Here is a 16,944-nt window from a genome sequence, read left to right on the forward strand (position 1 = left end):
GCTTTTGAACTGTGGTGTTGAAGAAGACTCTTGAGAGTTCCTTGAATAGCAAGGAGATCCAACCAGTCCATCCTAAAGGAAATCAGTCCTGAATAGTCACTGGAAGGACTGATGCTGAAGCTGAAACTCCAATACTTTGGCTACCTCATGTAAAGAACTGACTCACTGGAAAAGACCCTGATGCTGGGAAAGACTGAAGTCAGGAAGAGAAGGGAACTATAGAGGATGAGAAGGTTGGATGGCATCACTGACTCAATGGACATAAGTTTGAGTAAGCTCTGGGAGTTGGTGATGGACAGGGAGGCCTGGTGTGCTGCAGTCCATGGGGTCACAAAGAGTAGGACACGACTGAGTGACTGAAAGTGAAGTTTGATTAAAAATACAGTATGTCAGAAATAACATCCTTCACAAGCATTTACATTTATGACGCAAAACTTAGATGTCCACTTGAAGTATGAAAGGAAGAATTTTTGAAAGTTTTTCAGGGACTACAGGAGTAAAAAGTTTGATGAGCACTGCCTCAAAAGCCAGACTACTTTTTCAGGGCAGGGCAGTGAGAGCAGGGCAGGGAAACCTCTTCAGTCACTGAGCCCGCTTTTCCATTCCCCACCTCTGTTTTTCTGGAGCCACCAGCTCTGACTTGGGGCTCCTTGGGCTTCCCCAGGGCAGACTGTGGTGTGCTGTGCCCAGTTGCTCAGTCGTGTCCCACTCTGTGCGGCCCCGTGGACTGCAGCCTGCCAGGCTCCTCTGTCCATGGGATTCTCCAGGCAAGAGTACTGGAGTGGGTTGCCATGCCCTCCTCCAGGGGCTCTTCCCGACCCAGGGATGGAACCCACGTCTCTTAAGCCTGGAATGGCAGGCAGGTTCTTTGCCACCCCAGAAACTACCTCACCCCTAACTTTAACCCTCGCAAAGGCAGGTTACTTTACAAGGATCCTGTCAATCTCTAGGCCTCAGGCCTCCCCCTCCCTCTCATGGCAGCCTCCCAGTGACAGAACTCGGTGGGCATTGTGGAGGGCTCCACACTGGGAGGGAAAACCAGGTGCGATAAGAAACATTTTCATCTGAACACTTCCAGGTAACTGCCTATGAAGACTTCAGAGGGCTTAGAGAGTCCAGATTCCAGTGAGCTCATCAGGCTGCGAGAACACACACACCCTCTCTCAGAGGCTTCCCTGGTGGCTCAGCCAGTGAAAAAGCGACCTGGAGTGCGGGAGACCCACGTTCGATCCCTGGGTTGCGAAGATCCCCTGGAGGAGGAAACAGCAACCCAACCCGGTATTCTTACCTGGAGAGTCCCATGGACAGCGGAGCCTGGTGGACTACAGTCCACGGGGTCACAGAGTGGGACACGACTGCGGGACTAAGCAGACATCAGTAAGCAACCAAACAAAATATAACACTGGTTCCAAATAGGAAAAGGAGTGCGTCACGGATGTGTATTGTCACCCTGCTTGCTTAACTTCTATGCAGAGCACATCATGAGAAACGCTGGGCTGGAAGAAGCATAAGCTGGAATCAAGATTTCCGGGAGAAATATCAATAACCTCAGATATGCAGATGACACTACCCCTTATGGCAGAAAGTGAAGAGGAACTAAAAAGCTTCTTGAGGAAAGTGGAGAGTGAAAAAGTTGGCTTAAAGCTCAACATTCAGAAAACGAAGATCATGGCATCCGGTCCCATCACTTCATGGGAAATAGATGGGGAAACACTGGAAACAGTGTCAGACTTTATTTTTTTGGGCTCCAAAATCATTGCAGATGGTGACTGCAGCCATGAAATTAAAAGACGCTTACTCTTTGGAAGAAAAGTTATGACCAACCTAGAGAGTATATTCAAAAGGAGAGACGATACTTTGCCAACAAAGGTCTGTCTAGTCGAGGCTACCAGTGGTCATGTAAGGATGTGAGAGTTGGACTGTGAAGAAAGCTGAGCACCGAAGAATTGATGCTTTCGAACTGTGGTGTTGGAGAAGACTCTTGAGAGTCCCTTGGACTGCAAGGAGATCCAACCAGTCCATTCTGAAGATCAGCCCTGGGATTTCTTTGGAAGGAATGATGCTAAAGCTGAAACTCCAGTACTTTGGCCACCTCATGGGAAGAGTTGAATCATTGGAAAAGACTCATGCTGGGAGGATTGGGGGCAGGAGAAGGGGACGACAGAGGATGAGATGGCTAGATGGCATCACTGACTCGATGGGTGTGAGTCTGAGTGAACGCAGGGAGTTGGTGATGGACAGGGAGGCCTGGTGTGCTGCGATTCATGGGGTCACAAAGAGTCAGACACGACTGAGCGACTGAACTGAAGTGAACTGAATCACATTATAAAAATATATGAATAGGGATACATCTGAAAAAAGATGAGCAAGCCCTGTAAGCTGAAGAAGGCTTGAGTCAGGAAACAAGGTGTTCAGGGACTGAAAGGCCCCATATGGGCAGCGTTTGAGGGCAGGCAGCTCCCTGGGGCGGAGGACCAGGCGGGGAGGGGCGCTGCGGGGGAGGCCGGGCGAGCCGGAGGTCCGGGGCTTTTTAGTTTGTCCTCTGCTGGGCGCTGCTTGCTGCTACCCAGGCCGCCCCCTCTAGCGCAGCGCAGCGCTGGGACAGGCTCTGGTGCAGGCACGGTGAGCAGCTAGGATTGAGGGTCCCGCTCAAAGAAGGCAGGCGCTTCCCCGTCCGGACAGAGAGCCGGGAAGACCGACGGCCCTTAGGCGCGTCCTCACCCCGAAAGGAGACCCCCAACGGAAAGCGGGCGCCCCACGTCTGCACAGACTCAGGGCGGGCCCTCGGAGGCGGGGCTGGGGGCTGTGATTGGTCACGTCTGGCTTCCTGCGGCGCGTCCTGAGGGACGGCGGCCCGCCCGTCACGGGGGCCGAAGGGTGGCCGCCGCAGACACCGTCCTGCCGGCAGCCGGCCTGCGGGACGGCGGGTGGTCACCGCCGCTGAGGGCCGGCCCCTCCCGGCCTCGCACTGCGGGGCGGGGGCCACAGGCACCGGCCCGGCTCTTCCGGCAGCTTTACGGTCAGCCTCCCGGCCCCTCCCCGGCAACCAAGCCTCAGGCTGCATCGCCCGGCCGAGCCGCCCCGCCAGGCCCCGTCCGCCGCCCGCCTCAGTTTCTAGGCGGCTCCCGCACGTCCCGCGCGTACCTGCCGGACTCCCGCGCCGCTCCCCGATTGCGCACGCGCGGAGCCCGCCCCCGCGCCCCGGCCGCGCACGCGCGGCCCGCTCCTCAGGCGCCCCCCGCCCTGCCCCGCCCCCGCCTCGCGCACGCGTCGCACGCGCCGCACGCGCCCCGCGCCTCGCGCACGCGCAGGCCCCGCCCCGCGCCCAATGGGCGGCGCCGCTGCTTATCTGCTGTGCGTCGGCCGCCGGCGTCAGTCAGTCGGGGCCGCGGGCCGACGACGCTTCGTCCGCTGCCTAAGGTGCTCCGGCCCCTGCGCTCCCTTGGCGCGCCCGCAGACCCCGACCCGCCGGCCACGGCGCCCTCGCCCCGCCGTCATGTCGCAGAGCGAGAGCCCCGGGCTGCAGGAGGAGAGCCTGCACGGTGAGCGGGGGCCCGGGCGAGGGGCCCGCGGCGAGGGGCCCGCGGCGACGCGGCGGCCTGCGGAGAGGACCCCCCAGGCGGCCGGAGCCCGCGGGTGCCTGGTCTTCCGAGGCGCAGCCCGGTGCTGGTTTCGGTGCCGGTACCGGCCCGGGGAGACTGGGGAGGACGCGCTCTGGGACTCGGGGCAGGGCGGCCTGAGGGGAAGCGGCGGGGGTCGCTCCTCCTCCACGATCGCTCGTCCGGGGTCGCGGGTTGGCCTGCCGGGGAACACGGGGCGGCTGGCCGCACTGCAGACTCCCGAGCGGACACCCGCCCGCGGAGCCGGACGGGGGTGCAGCCTGGACCCCCGCCCCTGCCGCGGCTGGAGGAGGGGCCGAGCGCCGACCCTTCTCTGAAGCAAGAGTTAAGTGGGACGCGGGAGCGCGTAAATAAGGTTTGGAGAGGACCGTGGACACCGTAGAGAATTTTAAAGGTTTATTAAGATTTAAAAATCATCACACTGCCTGAATTTGAGCCACTAATTTTCTGTATTCGTTGAAACAGCATTTTACTCGCTAAGACTTGGCAAAATTCGTCGTATATTGTGAAACCGCAATCACAGCCTAAAAATCCTATAATCTTTTCTTAAATTTCGACATGGGTTATTTTCTTTGAGATAGTTTAAGGGACTGAATCTTTGCCTTATAAAAGATCTAAAGAGTGTTTGATGAACCGCCTTCAAATCAGTCCTGTTAGCAGACTACTCTGCCCCTACCGTGGTGCGTTCCCTTAGTGGCCACACCGGTCCGAAGAGCCCGCAGTGTCCAGAGCGGCTTCATCGCTAGCCCTCGGTTGGCAGACCCAACTGCTGAGTCATTGGCAACGCAGAGTGCCAGCTCATGGGGTAAAAGGTTCGCTCCTCGGTTTTGTGTATTCTATAAAAAGACGGTTACACGGTGAGGGGAAACTGTCGAGGAGTCTTTGGGCCGCGGTCTGGGGTACGTGCAGCCGGGCACTCGCGCCTCTGGCCCGTGTGGGAGGGGTCACGTGGGCCCGGCCGCCCTGGGAAACCGAATCCGGCCGGGGATTGGTGGCTGGGCCGACACTTGCCCTGGGCTCAGTTTTGATTTGATTACCTCTTGTTTACCTCGGAAAGAACTGGGCGCAGTTGGTCGCTGAGGCCGAAGACAAAGGCCAGTGCTCTCCCCTCTGCTTGTCTCTGGCCAGATGCTTTCCCTGAGCCCTGCTGCCTCAGCTCCCTGGTCCGCTCTAGTTAAAGCTGGTGACCAGCAGCGAGATGTCCTAGATGCCTTTCCTGTCTCAGATAAACACCCCCTAACGTGCCCCGGGGGAAGGTGGAGTTCTGTAATGTAATCTCGCAGCATTGTGGGTGGGTGTGCGAAACTTAACTTCCCAGAGGTGCCCCCCAGTGCTGTGCTAGCAGGTGGCCCCGGCTTGCCCCGAGGTGGCCCCCACCTCTCACCTGCTGGTCTGTCTGCAGCCAGTCAGAGGGTTGCGTTGCTGCAGGCCCCCACCGTGGGTGAAGGCGCGGCGCACGAAGAGGCACAGAACATGCAGGTCTCGCGTCCTGCACTTTGAGAGGGACGGGGTTTCTGGCAGTGAGACCCGGGCCTACCCTGTGCGTTTCAGATGGCCACAGTGAGGCCGTGAGGCAAGGCAGAGCACACGGCAGGCAGGTGACAGCAGTTAGGGCTCTTCGGGTGCCAGGCTCCTCCGGCTTCGGTGACAGAAGGCGGCAGACAGGCAGAGGGAAGGGGTGCCCACCAGTTCCTGCCCAGATGCCAAGCCTCTCGTTCCTGTACCACCTCAAGAAACTTAAAAACCGGGATTTCTTAAGTCCCACCTCTCCTAGGGAAGAAGCCTTCCGATGCGGGTGGTCCTTGCCTCCAGGCGTAGCCCTTGCGCTGCCCCAGGGCTGCCCTCCGGGTTCCACCTGTCCCAAAGACCCCAACATCTTGTAGGTCATGCCCTTGTAGTTTTCAACCCTGGCTGCCCACCGTCACCATTGTGGCTTTTTCAAAGTAAAGGTACCAGGGTTCTGTTGTAGCATTTCAAATCAGGATTTTCTGGCTGGTGGGTGAGACTGCTGGATAACAGGGAAAGCACCAGAGGTGGTTGTCATAGCCGGGGTTGTGACCTGTTGCCCCAGACTGGGGTGTGGGGTGCTCTGCGGGGGGTGCTGGAGAGGGATGTTGTCCTGGGGCCAGGAGCAGGGAGTCTCAGTGCAGGCAGGGACTGTGAGAAGCTCTGTGCAAAATAGGATAGAAAGTGTGGGTGCTGTGTTGAGGTTAGTTGATAGGGTAAGGCTCCACAAGTTAAGAAAGACAATTGGCATTGTCTGTTTTCAGGCTAGGGTGAACTGGAAGCTTTAGTCAACCGTCTAGCCTGCCAAGCAGTGGCTCAGGGAACTGTTTAACACTCTCCATGTGATCACAGCTTGTGCCCGGTTACTGGCAGTTGAGGTCAGCTGAATTCATGGCATTTGTGGCCCCGTCAGTAAGTGGTTCTGTCTGGGTCGTTCTGTGGCCTCTCCAGAGCTTGAAGACGGGACAGCGTTGTGGTTACAGATCTTCTTGGGGCCCACGAATCGTCTCATTCAAGATGCGGGCTTTTCTTCTTTTGGGACCAAGTATCCTGGGGGTGGCAGGAGGTTTTATGTGAGAAATGGCCTGTCGTGCAGGCTTGTAGCTCTCTTCTGCCGTGGCGGGGCACTGGCCGAGGCTCCCCGCCCGTCTCATCTGCCCAGTCCCCCTGCCCCATGTCTTGTCAGTGTGAATTACAGGTCAGTGTGGCCAGTGGCCTGAGTCAGGGCAAGACTCGCCTGGATCAGCAACCACCGCCCCTTTTCCCGCGGCCCGATTATCTCACAGGCTGTTTGGGGTTCTGAGGAAGTGATCTGAGGTTGTAAAGCAGCTCGAGGGCTTCCCTGGTGCCTAGGCGGTAAAGAGCCCGCCTGCAGTGCAGGAGGCGTGGCAGGTGTGATCCACGGTGCGATCCCTGGGCTGGGAGGATCCGGGGAGGAAACGGCAGCCCACCCCAGTGCTCTTGCCTGGAGAATCCCATGGACGGAGGAGCTGGCTATAGTCCACAGGGTCGCAAAGAGTGGAACCCGACCTAGTGACTAACAGTGAAGCAACCTGAAACCCCTCTTTCTTGCTTAGAAAGGTGAGTGATCTTAGCTGCAGGTGAAAGAAGATTAATGGCCCCTTGTCCTCGTTTTCCAGGGAGCTGCTCCCCTGTGCAGTTGCTGCAGGTTAATCATAAACTCTGGTCGGTTAGTGAACCACAGCCTCTGAGCTGTGCTGTAGACAGAGCTCCGCTGTAGACAGCCCGGGTGGAGGTCTTTCTAAAGGGTGCCCAACACTTTCAGTGAGATGGTTCCGAAAAGCGTGCATGTCTCCATGGAGTCTGGAGTGGAATCTAAACCTGCGCCTGAAGCTCCCCGTGTTGTTATTTTTTTTTTAAGAACATCCTGCCTTGTGGCCCTGCTGGGCCTTAGCTGCTGCACCCGGGTCTTCTCTAGCTGCAGCGAGCAGGGCTCCTGGCCTTGCGGTGGGCGGCCTCCTCCCCGCGGCGTCTCCCCTTGTGGAGCACGGACCCCAGGGCCTCAGGAGCCGTGGCTCCTGGGCTCCGGCACACAGGCTGGGTAGTCGAGGCCCGTGGGCTTAGTTGCTTTGCGGGGATGTGGGATCTTCCTGGACCAGGGGCTGAACCTGTGTCCCTTGCATTGCAGAGTGGATTCTTAGCCACTGGACCTCCAGCCAAGCCCTGAAACTGACAGTGTTGTGTGTCCCTTGTATTTTAATTTGAAAAATGTGTTTAATCTTTGTCCCTGGTTCCAGATCCACAGCTCGGCTCTAGGAACCCTTGGACTGTCTTGAGATCTTTGGAAAACACTTGAGTCTGTGCTAGTGAGGTGACTGGCTAGGCCCTCGGTAGCCTCAGGGTGGGGTGGGATGGGGATGGCCGGAAATCAGCACTTGCCCTCCCCAGGCCCCCCTGGGGAGGGCACTGAGGTTGGGTTATAGGACGCACCGGGAGAGGGCGCAGAACTGCCCTCGCCCACCACTGCCTGTGTGCCTGCCCTTCTGAGAAGGCCTTCGTGCAGGCATGGTATTGTCCTGACTTCTGTGGCTTGTCCCAGGGAGTTGCTGACAAGGGAGGGTTGTGGGAACCCCTGAATTCTTGTTGTCAGGCGTTTGAGGTGTCCCCTGCGGGGATAGTCTTGGGGGACTGAGACCACTACAGGTAGTGTCAAAACCAACTTGCTGGGCCGCCTGTTGCAGCTGGAAAACTGGTTATTGATATAAAACCCCCCCCACCCCCCAATTTCATGTCCGAGGTGGTGTCAGACGCCATATGTAAAGGTAGTCTGGGCAGCCAGGCCCGGAACTGGGCCCCCCAGAACCCAGCAGAGGGGACCTGCGCCTGGAGGAGGGCCTGGGGCTCTGGCCCTGTTGTGGGGCGAGCACGGGCTGGCAGTGTCCCCTCGCCCCGGAAAGGAGGGGGCTGTGAAGGCGTCCACATGGAGCCGCTCTCAGTGAGCTTCGGGGCTTTCCTTCTGCTGACCTGCAGAGGCTGGGGGCGGGCAGTGTCCAGGGCGCCCCAGGCTCCAGGACACACCGTGGCCCGCCTGGTGTGGGCCAGGCCGGTGTGAGGAAACTGGAGAGGCTGAAGAGAAGATGGTGCGTTCAGTTGGCAGCTGTGACCATCTGGTCGGCAGCTCAGTGGGAGGCTGCCTGTGCTGTGCGTGGACGTTTATTCCTGTGATCGGCCTTTCTTGATGACTGTGACGTGTCTGCAGCCGGCAGCTGTCGGGGCAGGACTGTCAGAGGAGGGGTGAGGCGGGGGTCTGGGCCTGGGGCCCGGGTGTCGGGTGGTGCCCCCAGGGGGTGCAGAGCAGCCCTGGGGCGGGGCCCTGGAGGGCCGGGGTCTGGCGCCGGCCTGGGTGCTCCCGGCCTGCACCCACCTGGGGAGGCCGGACCGTGACCTGCAGTGGACAGTCCTGGGCCGGGAAGAGAGCTGTGCGAGCGGCCAGCTCGGGAGAGGCTGGGGTGGGGCGGCAGTGTCGTTAGTGAGCTGGGCAGTGGAGGGCCGGGATGAGCTCACCGTGCCAGCGCACACGTGCAGGGGGCCCCGGAGCGAGGCGGTGCAGTGGACCTTCGTGGCCTCAGGTTTGACGGAATTAAAAGCAAGAGTGTTTCGTCCTCTCACCTGAAGATCTGACTGGAAGGGCAGTCTCTCCTCAGTCGCCAGCATCACACTGGGGTGGAGACAGGCGTGTGCCGGCGGGCCCCGGTGGCCCAGTGGTCAGGCTGGACTCAGTGCTGCAGGCCTTCCCATGTGGCCAAAAAAAGGAAAGCTGAGAGTCTCGAATATTGAGCTCGATGCAGAAAGACGGGCCGCTCTGCGGAAGAGAGGAGCGGGTTTCAACAGCTAACGTGGAAAAGAAGCTCCCCCCTCGGCCAGCAGGCCTGTGGGAAAATGCCCAACCCCTGAGAAGGCAGCAGCACTGAATAAGCCGGCCGTCCTGTCCCAGCCCCCCTGATGTGCGCCCGCGGTGAGGACCAGCCCCTCACCATGCCCACCCGCGCCCGTGTCTCAGAACTGGCCCCCAGGCGGAGGCGCAGAGGGCGGCTCTGCTGCTCAGGGCCGCGGCGGTCCCACACTGGATGCACAGCAGGGCTCCCCGCCCACACCCAGCGCCCCGAGTGGTTCAGGCATGAGAGCCTGTGGCAGCCGGCCACGCAGCCGAGCGCGGAGGAGTGGGCAGCGGCTCCTTGTGGGGCCACCGGGCTGGGCCTCAGGTCCACGCCGCAGGCGGACCTTCGTGCTTCAGGAGCTCTCCGGTGTCCACCCCGTCCGCCCGTGGACTTGCCACGCTGCTCTCCTCCTGAGTTCGTCCCCGTGTCAGCCCCCACAGCACCCGGCCAGGAGCAGCAGCACTGCCTCCCTGCCAGGACCCACCGGGGGCGGCGCCTGGACTGGGGACTCCTCCCCTTGCTGGGGCCGGGAGGGGCTCGGCCCGCTGAGCAGAGGTCCCGCTGGCTCAGCTGCCGTTGCCCTGGTGAAGTTATCAAGTGCTAAGCCGTGGGAATCGGTCACTGATCTGTGGGGCCTCGGGGTCAGAATGTGAGGCTGGAATGTTGAAATTTTAAAGCTTTCCTTAATTTCTAAGTCCCCGAGGTGCTGGTTGAGCCCTTTTTCTGCTGAGAGCTGAGTGCGGGCTTGTCCTAGCCACAGGGCCTCTGCTGACGGAGCAGATGGTCTGGGGTGCGGCTCCCGAGGGTCCCTGTGGAGGCTCACTGTGGACAGGGCCCGAGCCGGGCCTGGGGGCGCTGCGGCCAGATTCCCGCGGGGGCCCGTGGGAGTCTCTGGCACCTCTTGAAACAGACGGGGTGAGTTCTGTATCTTAGCAGCAGACTCCGGGATGGACGGAAAATTGCAACCCGGTCCTTCTCTCTTCCCCGCCAGGCTCCTGGGTAGAGTTACACTTCGGCAGTAATGGGAGCGGGGGCAGTGTTCCCGACTCTGCTTCTATTTATAACGGCGACATGGAGAAGATCCTGCTGGACGCGCAGCACGAGTCCGGCCGGAGCAGCTCCAAGAGCTCCCACTGTGACAGGTGGGCGAATGCGCGCGTCCCGGTGTGGCTCCGCGGGCCTGCCCGGCCTCCGCCAGCGCCCAGACGGCGGGCCCTTTGCTCTCGGGTCGGCGGACACCAGCCGTGGGGTCCTGCCCCTGCTGCTGCCTGCTGGGCCTCGAGCTCAGCTGGGAAGGCAGGGGGCCGCTGTGACTCTTCGGCCCTGGTCCCCCAGGGGCTGGCGGGAGTACTTCCTTCTCCCGGGACGCTGTCCCCTGTGTGTGGGGGGGGTCTGTGTGTCCTGATGGAAAGGTGAACGTGTGCTGTTTCCCCCAAGCCCGCCCCGCTCACAGACCCCGCAGGACACTAACAGAGCTTCTGAGACAGACGCGCACAGCCTCGGAGAGAAGAACAGCTCCCAGGTAGGGGGCGCTCGGTCTGCCCGTGTGATCTGTCGGAACCGGGTGCTGGGGGACCTGGCCCAAGAGCCGGACTTCTGCTTCCTCAGACCCTCTCTCAGCCGTGGGGGTGGGGCGTCTCCAGCACTTCACAGAGTGGACCGGAGGCAGCCGGGCCATTTGGTTCAGGGTGTGTGCCCAGGGCCCCCTCTGCCCCACACGCCCTCCAGGGGACGCGGGGCGGGATAGGTGGGGGCCCATGGGGGTCTGGAGGCCTGCCCAGGGCCTCCCCACTGGGACGGCACTAGTTGCTTCCAGAAACCGTACCTTGGGCTTCACTGACTCGTGCTTGTGTGGTTCGGGTTAGGAGCTGACCAGACTGGTGGAGGCTGAGCCTCGTTTTCTGACTTTCCTTTAAGAATCTCTGAGTTGCTGGGGCCGTAGCCCCTGCTGGGGGGAAGTCCAAGGGTGGGCTGTGGCCCGAGCTGCCTTGCTGAGACCTGGGCTGGGCCAGTGGCCAGTGCGGCCTCGCCAGGCCGTCTCCCTGCCTGCTGCCTCTTGTGATGCTCGGGGGTGTCGGGATCTAGGAACCTGGGGGCCCCTGCTTTCCTGGGGGCTCAGCTGGTAACGAATCCGCCTGCAGTGTAGGAGACCCCGGTTCCACTCCTGGGTCGGGAAGATCTCCTGGAGAAGGGAAAGGCCCCGCTCCCTTCCTCACTGTGAGAGCTGTGGGGACCGAGCTTCCGGCCGATGCCGCTGGCCCCCTGCTGCCTGCCGGCTGCCCCTCAGGCTCTCCCTCCCCAGGGGCTCAGCAGTCCTCGTGCTCGGGCCTCTCCAGGGTGCTGCCTGCCCGCTCCCAGATGTGCAGGGTCCAGCCCAGCTTCGCTGTGTCCAGGTGTTTGGTTGGTTTTGGTACCGTGTTCTAGAATATTTCCATAATTTCCCCCCCTGAATTTAAAGAGGAATTCTATGATCAGGCACAGAGTTTTTAAAGTTCTAAGAAATGCACCTTTTTAAAGCTCTTTAATTAGCGTACTGTTAATAACGTGTATCTTTAAGGTCACTGAGACCAGGGGTGTGCGTGGGCTTCTGGTCCTCTCTTCTGCCAGACGCGGACATGCACCTGCTCACTGCAGCCGTGTGCCGTCAGCTCAGGCACATCCCTGTTGCGGGCCTTTTCGGGGATTTCTGTTTTTCCTTTTACACCCAGAACCACAGCCGGCGTCTCTGTGGACGTCTGTCCCCACTGGCCGGTGCCCCCCTGGGGCAGTGCCTGCAGCTCAGGGCCGCTGGAGTCCGGCGGCCCCTCCACAGGGGGTGTGGCGGGGGGCGGTGAGCTTCCTGGGGTGGAGGCAGCGGGTTCACTGACCTCGTCTCCTGCAGTCCGAGGAAGACTACATGGAGAGGAGGAAAGAGGTCGAAAGCATCCTGAAGAAAAACTCAGACTGGATTTGGGATTGGTCCAGTCGGCCAGAGAACATCCCCCCAGCAAAGTGAGTCTGTGTCCGCGGGGGCCTCTGGGGCCGGGAGCTGGCGCCCGCTGACCGCCTCTCCCCGCAGGGAGCTCCTGCTCTTGAGGCACCCGAAGCGCGCACCCACGCTCAGCATGCGCAACACCAGCGTCATGAAGAAGGGCGGCATCTTCTCCGCCGAGTTCCTCAAGGTCTTCCTGCCGTCGCTGCTGCTGTCCCACCTGCTGGCCATCGGGCTGGGGTGAGTGTCGCCTGTGCCGGCCTCGGGCGCAGGCTGGGGAGGCTCGCACGTGGAGGGTGCTGGTCTCCCCGGTCCTGATGCGGGTGGACGGGCTTCTCCTGGGCAGCCTACTGGGCCCCCGGCTGTCAGGATGGGCTTCTGTTGCGGGCTGGGCCCCCGGGCTCGAGAACGGGGCAGAGCCGATGCCCGGCTCGCTGGCTCGGGGAGGCGGGAGCAGGGCCCCCACCCGTCCCCCTGCGCCCCGGCCCGTGGCCTGCCCCCGCTCTGGGCTCTGCCCTGCCTTCCCCTCAGCGCAGTGTGTGGGCTGTTTGGGCCAGTGCTTCTCAGAGTCGGGCTGTCAGTCCTGCAGGGAGCTTTGTCCAGAACCAGCATTCAGGTCCTCCAGGGCCTAGCGGGCTTAGGCTTCAGCCTTCACTTTGGGGTGGATTTCTGCAGGTGTGTCTGCCCTCTGAGACTTCACGGGGGTCAGGATCAAGCCCTCCTGTCCCGTTGCTCTGCGGAGACTCCCTACTGGCCTGCAGGCCCTTGATGTCCTCCCCCCGCCCTCCTCCCGGACAGCCCCCCGACACCCCTCCGTTCTGGGCCTCCTGGGGCGTCCCGTGCAGCAGTGGTTTCTGTGAGATGTGCCGATAGACCGGGGGCTGTCAGCTGTCCCGTGGGCGACTGGCTGATCAGGTCAGAAAGTGAGGAGAGAGGGAGCCTCTCAGCTCAGGAGCAGCCGGCCTTCGTGTGTGCCGAGCGTGTGCGTTGCGAAGCTATTAGCGCACAGCTGGCTTTTTCTGAATTGGATGCTGAAATGCGTGCTGGTGAGAGTGACGCCCGTGTCCACTGAGTGCTGGCAGCCAGGCCCCTTCTGTGAATGAGCTGGGCCGGTCAGCTGCTGTCTCAGCAGCGCGCGCCCCTGGGAGGCGCGCTGCCATGTGATGACCGCCTCCTTTCTCTGTCAGGATCTACATAGGAAGGCGCCTGACCACGTCCACCAGCACGTTCTGATGCAGGCTGTAGCCCAGTGTCCCCACGCCGCGGGGGCCCGTGCCCCGCACAGCGCACAGAAGCAGCTGTCTCGGTCCTGGGCCGCTGCCCCACACGTCGTTTCTTCTGGCAGCGCTGCCTCCCTAACTCAGAGAGACAGACAGTAAACCACGCTCTCCCGCAGCCAGACTTGGGGATCGAGCGACAAGCATGTCATTGATTAATACCTACTGTAATAATTTGGTAGTAACCTTCCTCAGATATTATAAATATCAAAGTATAAATAATTTTAAAATCTCTAGTTATGTTGTATGTAGTATTTTAATGAATTACCTGCGACCTTGATCGCGTTAGACACTATTTTGAGGGAAGGAATGCTGCTGATGCTAGAAGGACTGCCTGAGGGGTTTACCTGAATAAACACGTGGCCTTACTCCCTGCTGCGGACGTTTCGGTGGACGCGTCCGTCCGCTGCAGACAGCCCTTAGCACTGAGTGTCTGCTGGCTCTGGTGCACAGCCTGTAGAATCCAGGCCGTGACACGGGCAGCACCGAGCGGTCCCCACCCCGGGCTGTTGGGCAGCACTGGACGGACCCCCTGAGACTGTCAGCGCCGCCCCGGACAGCAGCCACTGGACAACCACTGTCTCCTCGCGTCTCCGGATCGCGGAGTTTAGTCTGTGTTCAGTTTTTTGTGCTCTTAGTATCAGCTTCATTCTAAACTATTCTGTCTACTTTAAAAGGCTGGAAATAGAAAAAAAATAAATGTTTGCCAAATCCTTGGTTATGGTATTAACATATGGTTTGAAACTAAACGGCATACAAGCTTTTTGGTGAAGCCAGGTGTATCCCCACTGCCGGGGGGTTAAACGGTGCCCTTTCATACACTGTATAAATAAATGCTGTTGTATTTGCTTCACTTTTCCACACTAAATTTCAGTTGTGTTCAATAAATGTAACATTCTAATTTTTAAAAACTTGGTTTATATTTAAACAATGACCTTGGAGGTAACCCGCAGGCCTTCCATCTGGAGGCGAGGCGTCAGCTTCTTTACACGACTAGTCTTGAAGAGGCGAAGCCTGCGTCCTGCTGATGTGTCCTGGCCAGAGGCACGTCTCACCGCGATGGGCATGGTTGAGGCTGTGCTCAGTGCCTCCCGTGAGGCCAGGGGTCTCCAGGGCCAGCTCATCTTGGAGAGCACGGGTGAGTTGGGCCGTGACAGAATGAGGCAGCTTCATGCAGCGAGGCTGCGAGGAAGTGCTCTGGGGTGAGGAGTTGTAAGCTCTTGAGGGTATCCTCCGTTTCTTCTCTGGAACACCAGTTTTAATCCATGATTGATTCCATTAACTTCCTTTTGGTTTCATTTTTTAAAACCGTGGTTCTCTCTTGTTTTCTGGCGGGATTATTTCTCTGTTCCTGCTCTCCCAGGTTGCATATCCTTTCTCCCAGCTCTGCCCACTGACTGACGCTGTTGTGGACACAGCTGAGCTGCCAAACACGGTCACCAGGATCCCTGAAGCTTCTCTCCCGTCACTGTGATGTTACAGTGAGCGTCTGGTCCATTTAAGGTGTGGGACTGTGTGTGTGTGAGTGTTTTCACTTTTTTGAACGAGACAGCACTGTGACAGCTCCCGTACACCCTCCTGTTAACGCAGATCACGCTTCGTTCATTTTACTGACTGAGAAGCAGGTTCACAAAATACTCAACATCCTCCAGAAGATTTTCAAGCCTGTGCTCGGCTGTTTCCCGACCAGACTCTTGCCTGGCGCACCTGCAGACTGTGGGCCCGCCCTGGTGGGAAGCGGGGCGCACCTTCAGCGGCACGTGTCTGGGCCACTTGTGGTTTAGCACTTGACAACGCGTGTGCACAAAGATGACGACTTGGGAGACGTGACAGGGTCCCCGAGCTGGTACCGTGCGGCTGCCAGCATGAAATAAAGCGGTGAGGGAGCATCCCAGTGCCCCGTTTTATAAGCAGCTGCCGGGTTTTCTGAGGCCTGGCCTTTAACCCCACCCCACCCCCGTTGGTGAGCAGGCCCACCTGGAGAGCTCGGGCAGCCACAGGGCCGGTCCATACCCCTCTGAGCTGCCCCGGGGGAAGGGCTGAGTCTGCTGAGCCCTAACTGCAGGCTGAGGGACAGTGTGTGCCAGTGAAATGGTTTCGTATTGTTCCTGCAGAACGGGTGCGTTTGGATTGTGCTGGAGAAGACTCATGAAAGTGCCCTGGGTGGTGAGGAGATCCAACCAGTCCGTCCCAAAGGAAATCAACCCTGAATATTCACTGGAAGGACTGATGCTGAAGCTCCAATACTTTGGCCACCTGATTTGAAGACTTGACTAGTTGGAAGAGGCTGAGGCTGGGAAATTCTGAAGGCAAAAGAAGAGGGTGGCAGGGGATGAGCTGGTTAGATAGCATCACTGATTCCACGGAAATGAATGTGGACAAACTGGGAGACAGCTAAGGAGAGTGAAGGCTGGCATGCTGCAGTTTCACGGGGTCGCAGAGTCAGACGTGACTGAGCGACTGAGCAACGTGCAGAAAGGAGCCAGAGGCTGCGCATCTGCTCATTTGCGCCAAAAACTCGGGATGAATCTGCCAGAAATGAGTGAGCCTGGCTGTCTGCACGGGTGGGGTGTGACCAGGAGAGGGGGTGGGACCCTCTGAATAACCTCCTCGCAGGCCCACAGGGCTGCTCCATTTAGGGCCAAAGTCGTCAGTTCAAGTCGGTGGTAACAGGGAAGCGCACTATTGAAATGGGAGCGTTCCTACCAGTCCAGTGGTGGGACCTGCCTGCTGTGCAGGGGCCACGGGTTCGATCCCGGGTCTGGGAAGACCCCACGTGCTGTGGAGCAACTAAGGCCGTGGGCCATGACTCCTGAGCCTGTGCTCAGCACACGCAGGCAAAGCTCACACACAGCCGCTAAGGGCCAGTGCAGCCAAAATAAGGTAAACTTAAGTCCGATGAACCACAGGATTCTTACGTCATCAGGAGGGGAAGAGGCTTGTATGGAATCAAAAGTGTCAACTGGCAAAGAAGCCTGGAGAAATTGCTGGGCATCTCTTAAATCTCATACTCCTCAAGAGCACTTCTGAGGGCCGTCAGCCCCAAACAGGGACCCCTGCCTGGCCATGCACACCCCAGCTCAGGGCCCTCTGAAAGGCAGAAGGCTGGTTTCCTGTTCGGTGGGAAATATGTCTTGAAGCAAATATGGAAAAAACTGTCCAATAACATTTGAAATTTATTAAACTTTTGGCAAAAATAGCGAAACAAATATATACAGCCACATCTTTCCAGAAATGCTTAAGGACTTAAGACAGTTGTTCAATATCAGATTTGTGAACTGCATCACAACCAACAGAGTAAAAGAATTACCTTTCAAGTAAGTGTGTTAGGTTGGTGCAAAAGTAATTGTGATTTCAGACCATGAATTTTAAATCGTTATCAGTCACCCAGGGACTGCAGCACGCCAGGCCTCCCTGTCCATCACCAACTCCTGGAGCTTGCTTAAACTCATGTCCATCAAGTCAGTGATGCCATCCAACCATCTCATCCTGTGTCGGCCCCTTCTCCTCCTGCCTTCAGTCTTTCCCAGCTTTTCCAATCACTCAGTTCAGGTGGCCAAAGTATTGGAGTTTCAGCTTTAGCATCAGTCCTTCCAATGAACACTTAGGACTGATCTCCTCGCAGTCCGAGGGACTCTCAAGAATCTCCAACAGCACAGTTCAAAAGCATC

General features: G+C 58.8%; 1 protein-coding gene across 1 annotated transcript; it reads left to right on the forward strand.

The window, feature by feature from the left end:
- On the forward strand, positions 3,338-14,184 carry BNIP3 (BCL2 interacting protein 3). The gene is made up of 6 exons (XM_018041549.1): positions 3,338-3,542; positions 10,017-10,167; positions 10,463-10,547; positions 11,907-12,016; positions 12,084-12,236; positions 13,184-14,184. Exons 1-6 carry the CDS (start codon positions 3,497-3,499, stop codon positions 13,227-13,229), a joined length of 591 nt encoding a protein of 196 aa, XP_017897038.1. The 5' UTR covers positions 3,338-3,496; the 3' UTR covers positions 13,230-14,184.

This window comes from Capra hircus, chromosome 26 (genome assembly GCF_001704415.2).
Source record: "Capra hircus breed San Clemente chromosome 26, ASM170441v1, whole genome shotgun sequence".
Taxonomy (NCBI): Eukaryota; Metazoa; Chordata; class Mammalia; order Artiodactyla; family Bovidae; genus Capra; species Capra hircus.

Bases quoted from the DNA above. Each gene is read 5' to 3' on its own strand.
- BNIP3 (XM_018041549.1), top strand. From the start codon at position 3,497: ATGTCGCAGAGCGAGAGCCCCGGGCTGCAGGAGGAGAGCCTGCACG. The intron at 3,543-10,016 runs GTGAGCGGGGGC...CTTCCCCGCCAG, and splicing joins GCAGGAGGAGAGCCTGCACG to GCTCCTGGGTAGAGTTACAC. The intron at 10,168-10,462 runs GTGGGCGAATGC...GTTTCCCCCAAG, and splicing joins AAGAGCTCCCACTGTGACAG to CCCGCCCCGCTCACAGACCC.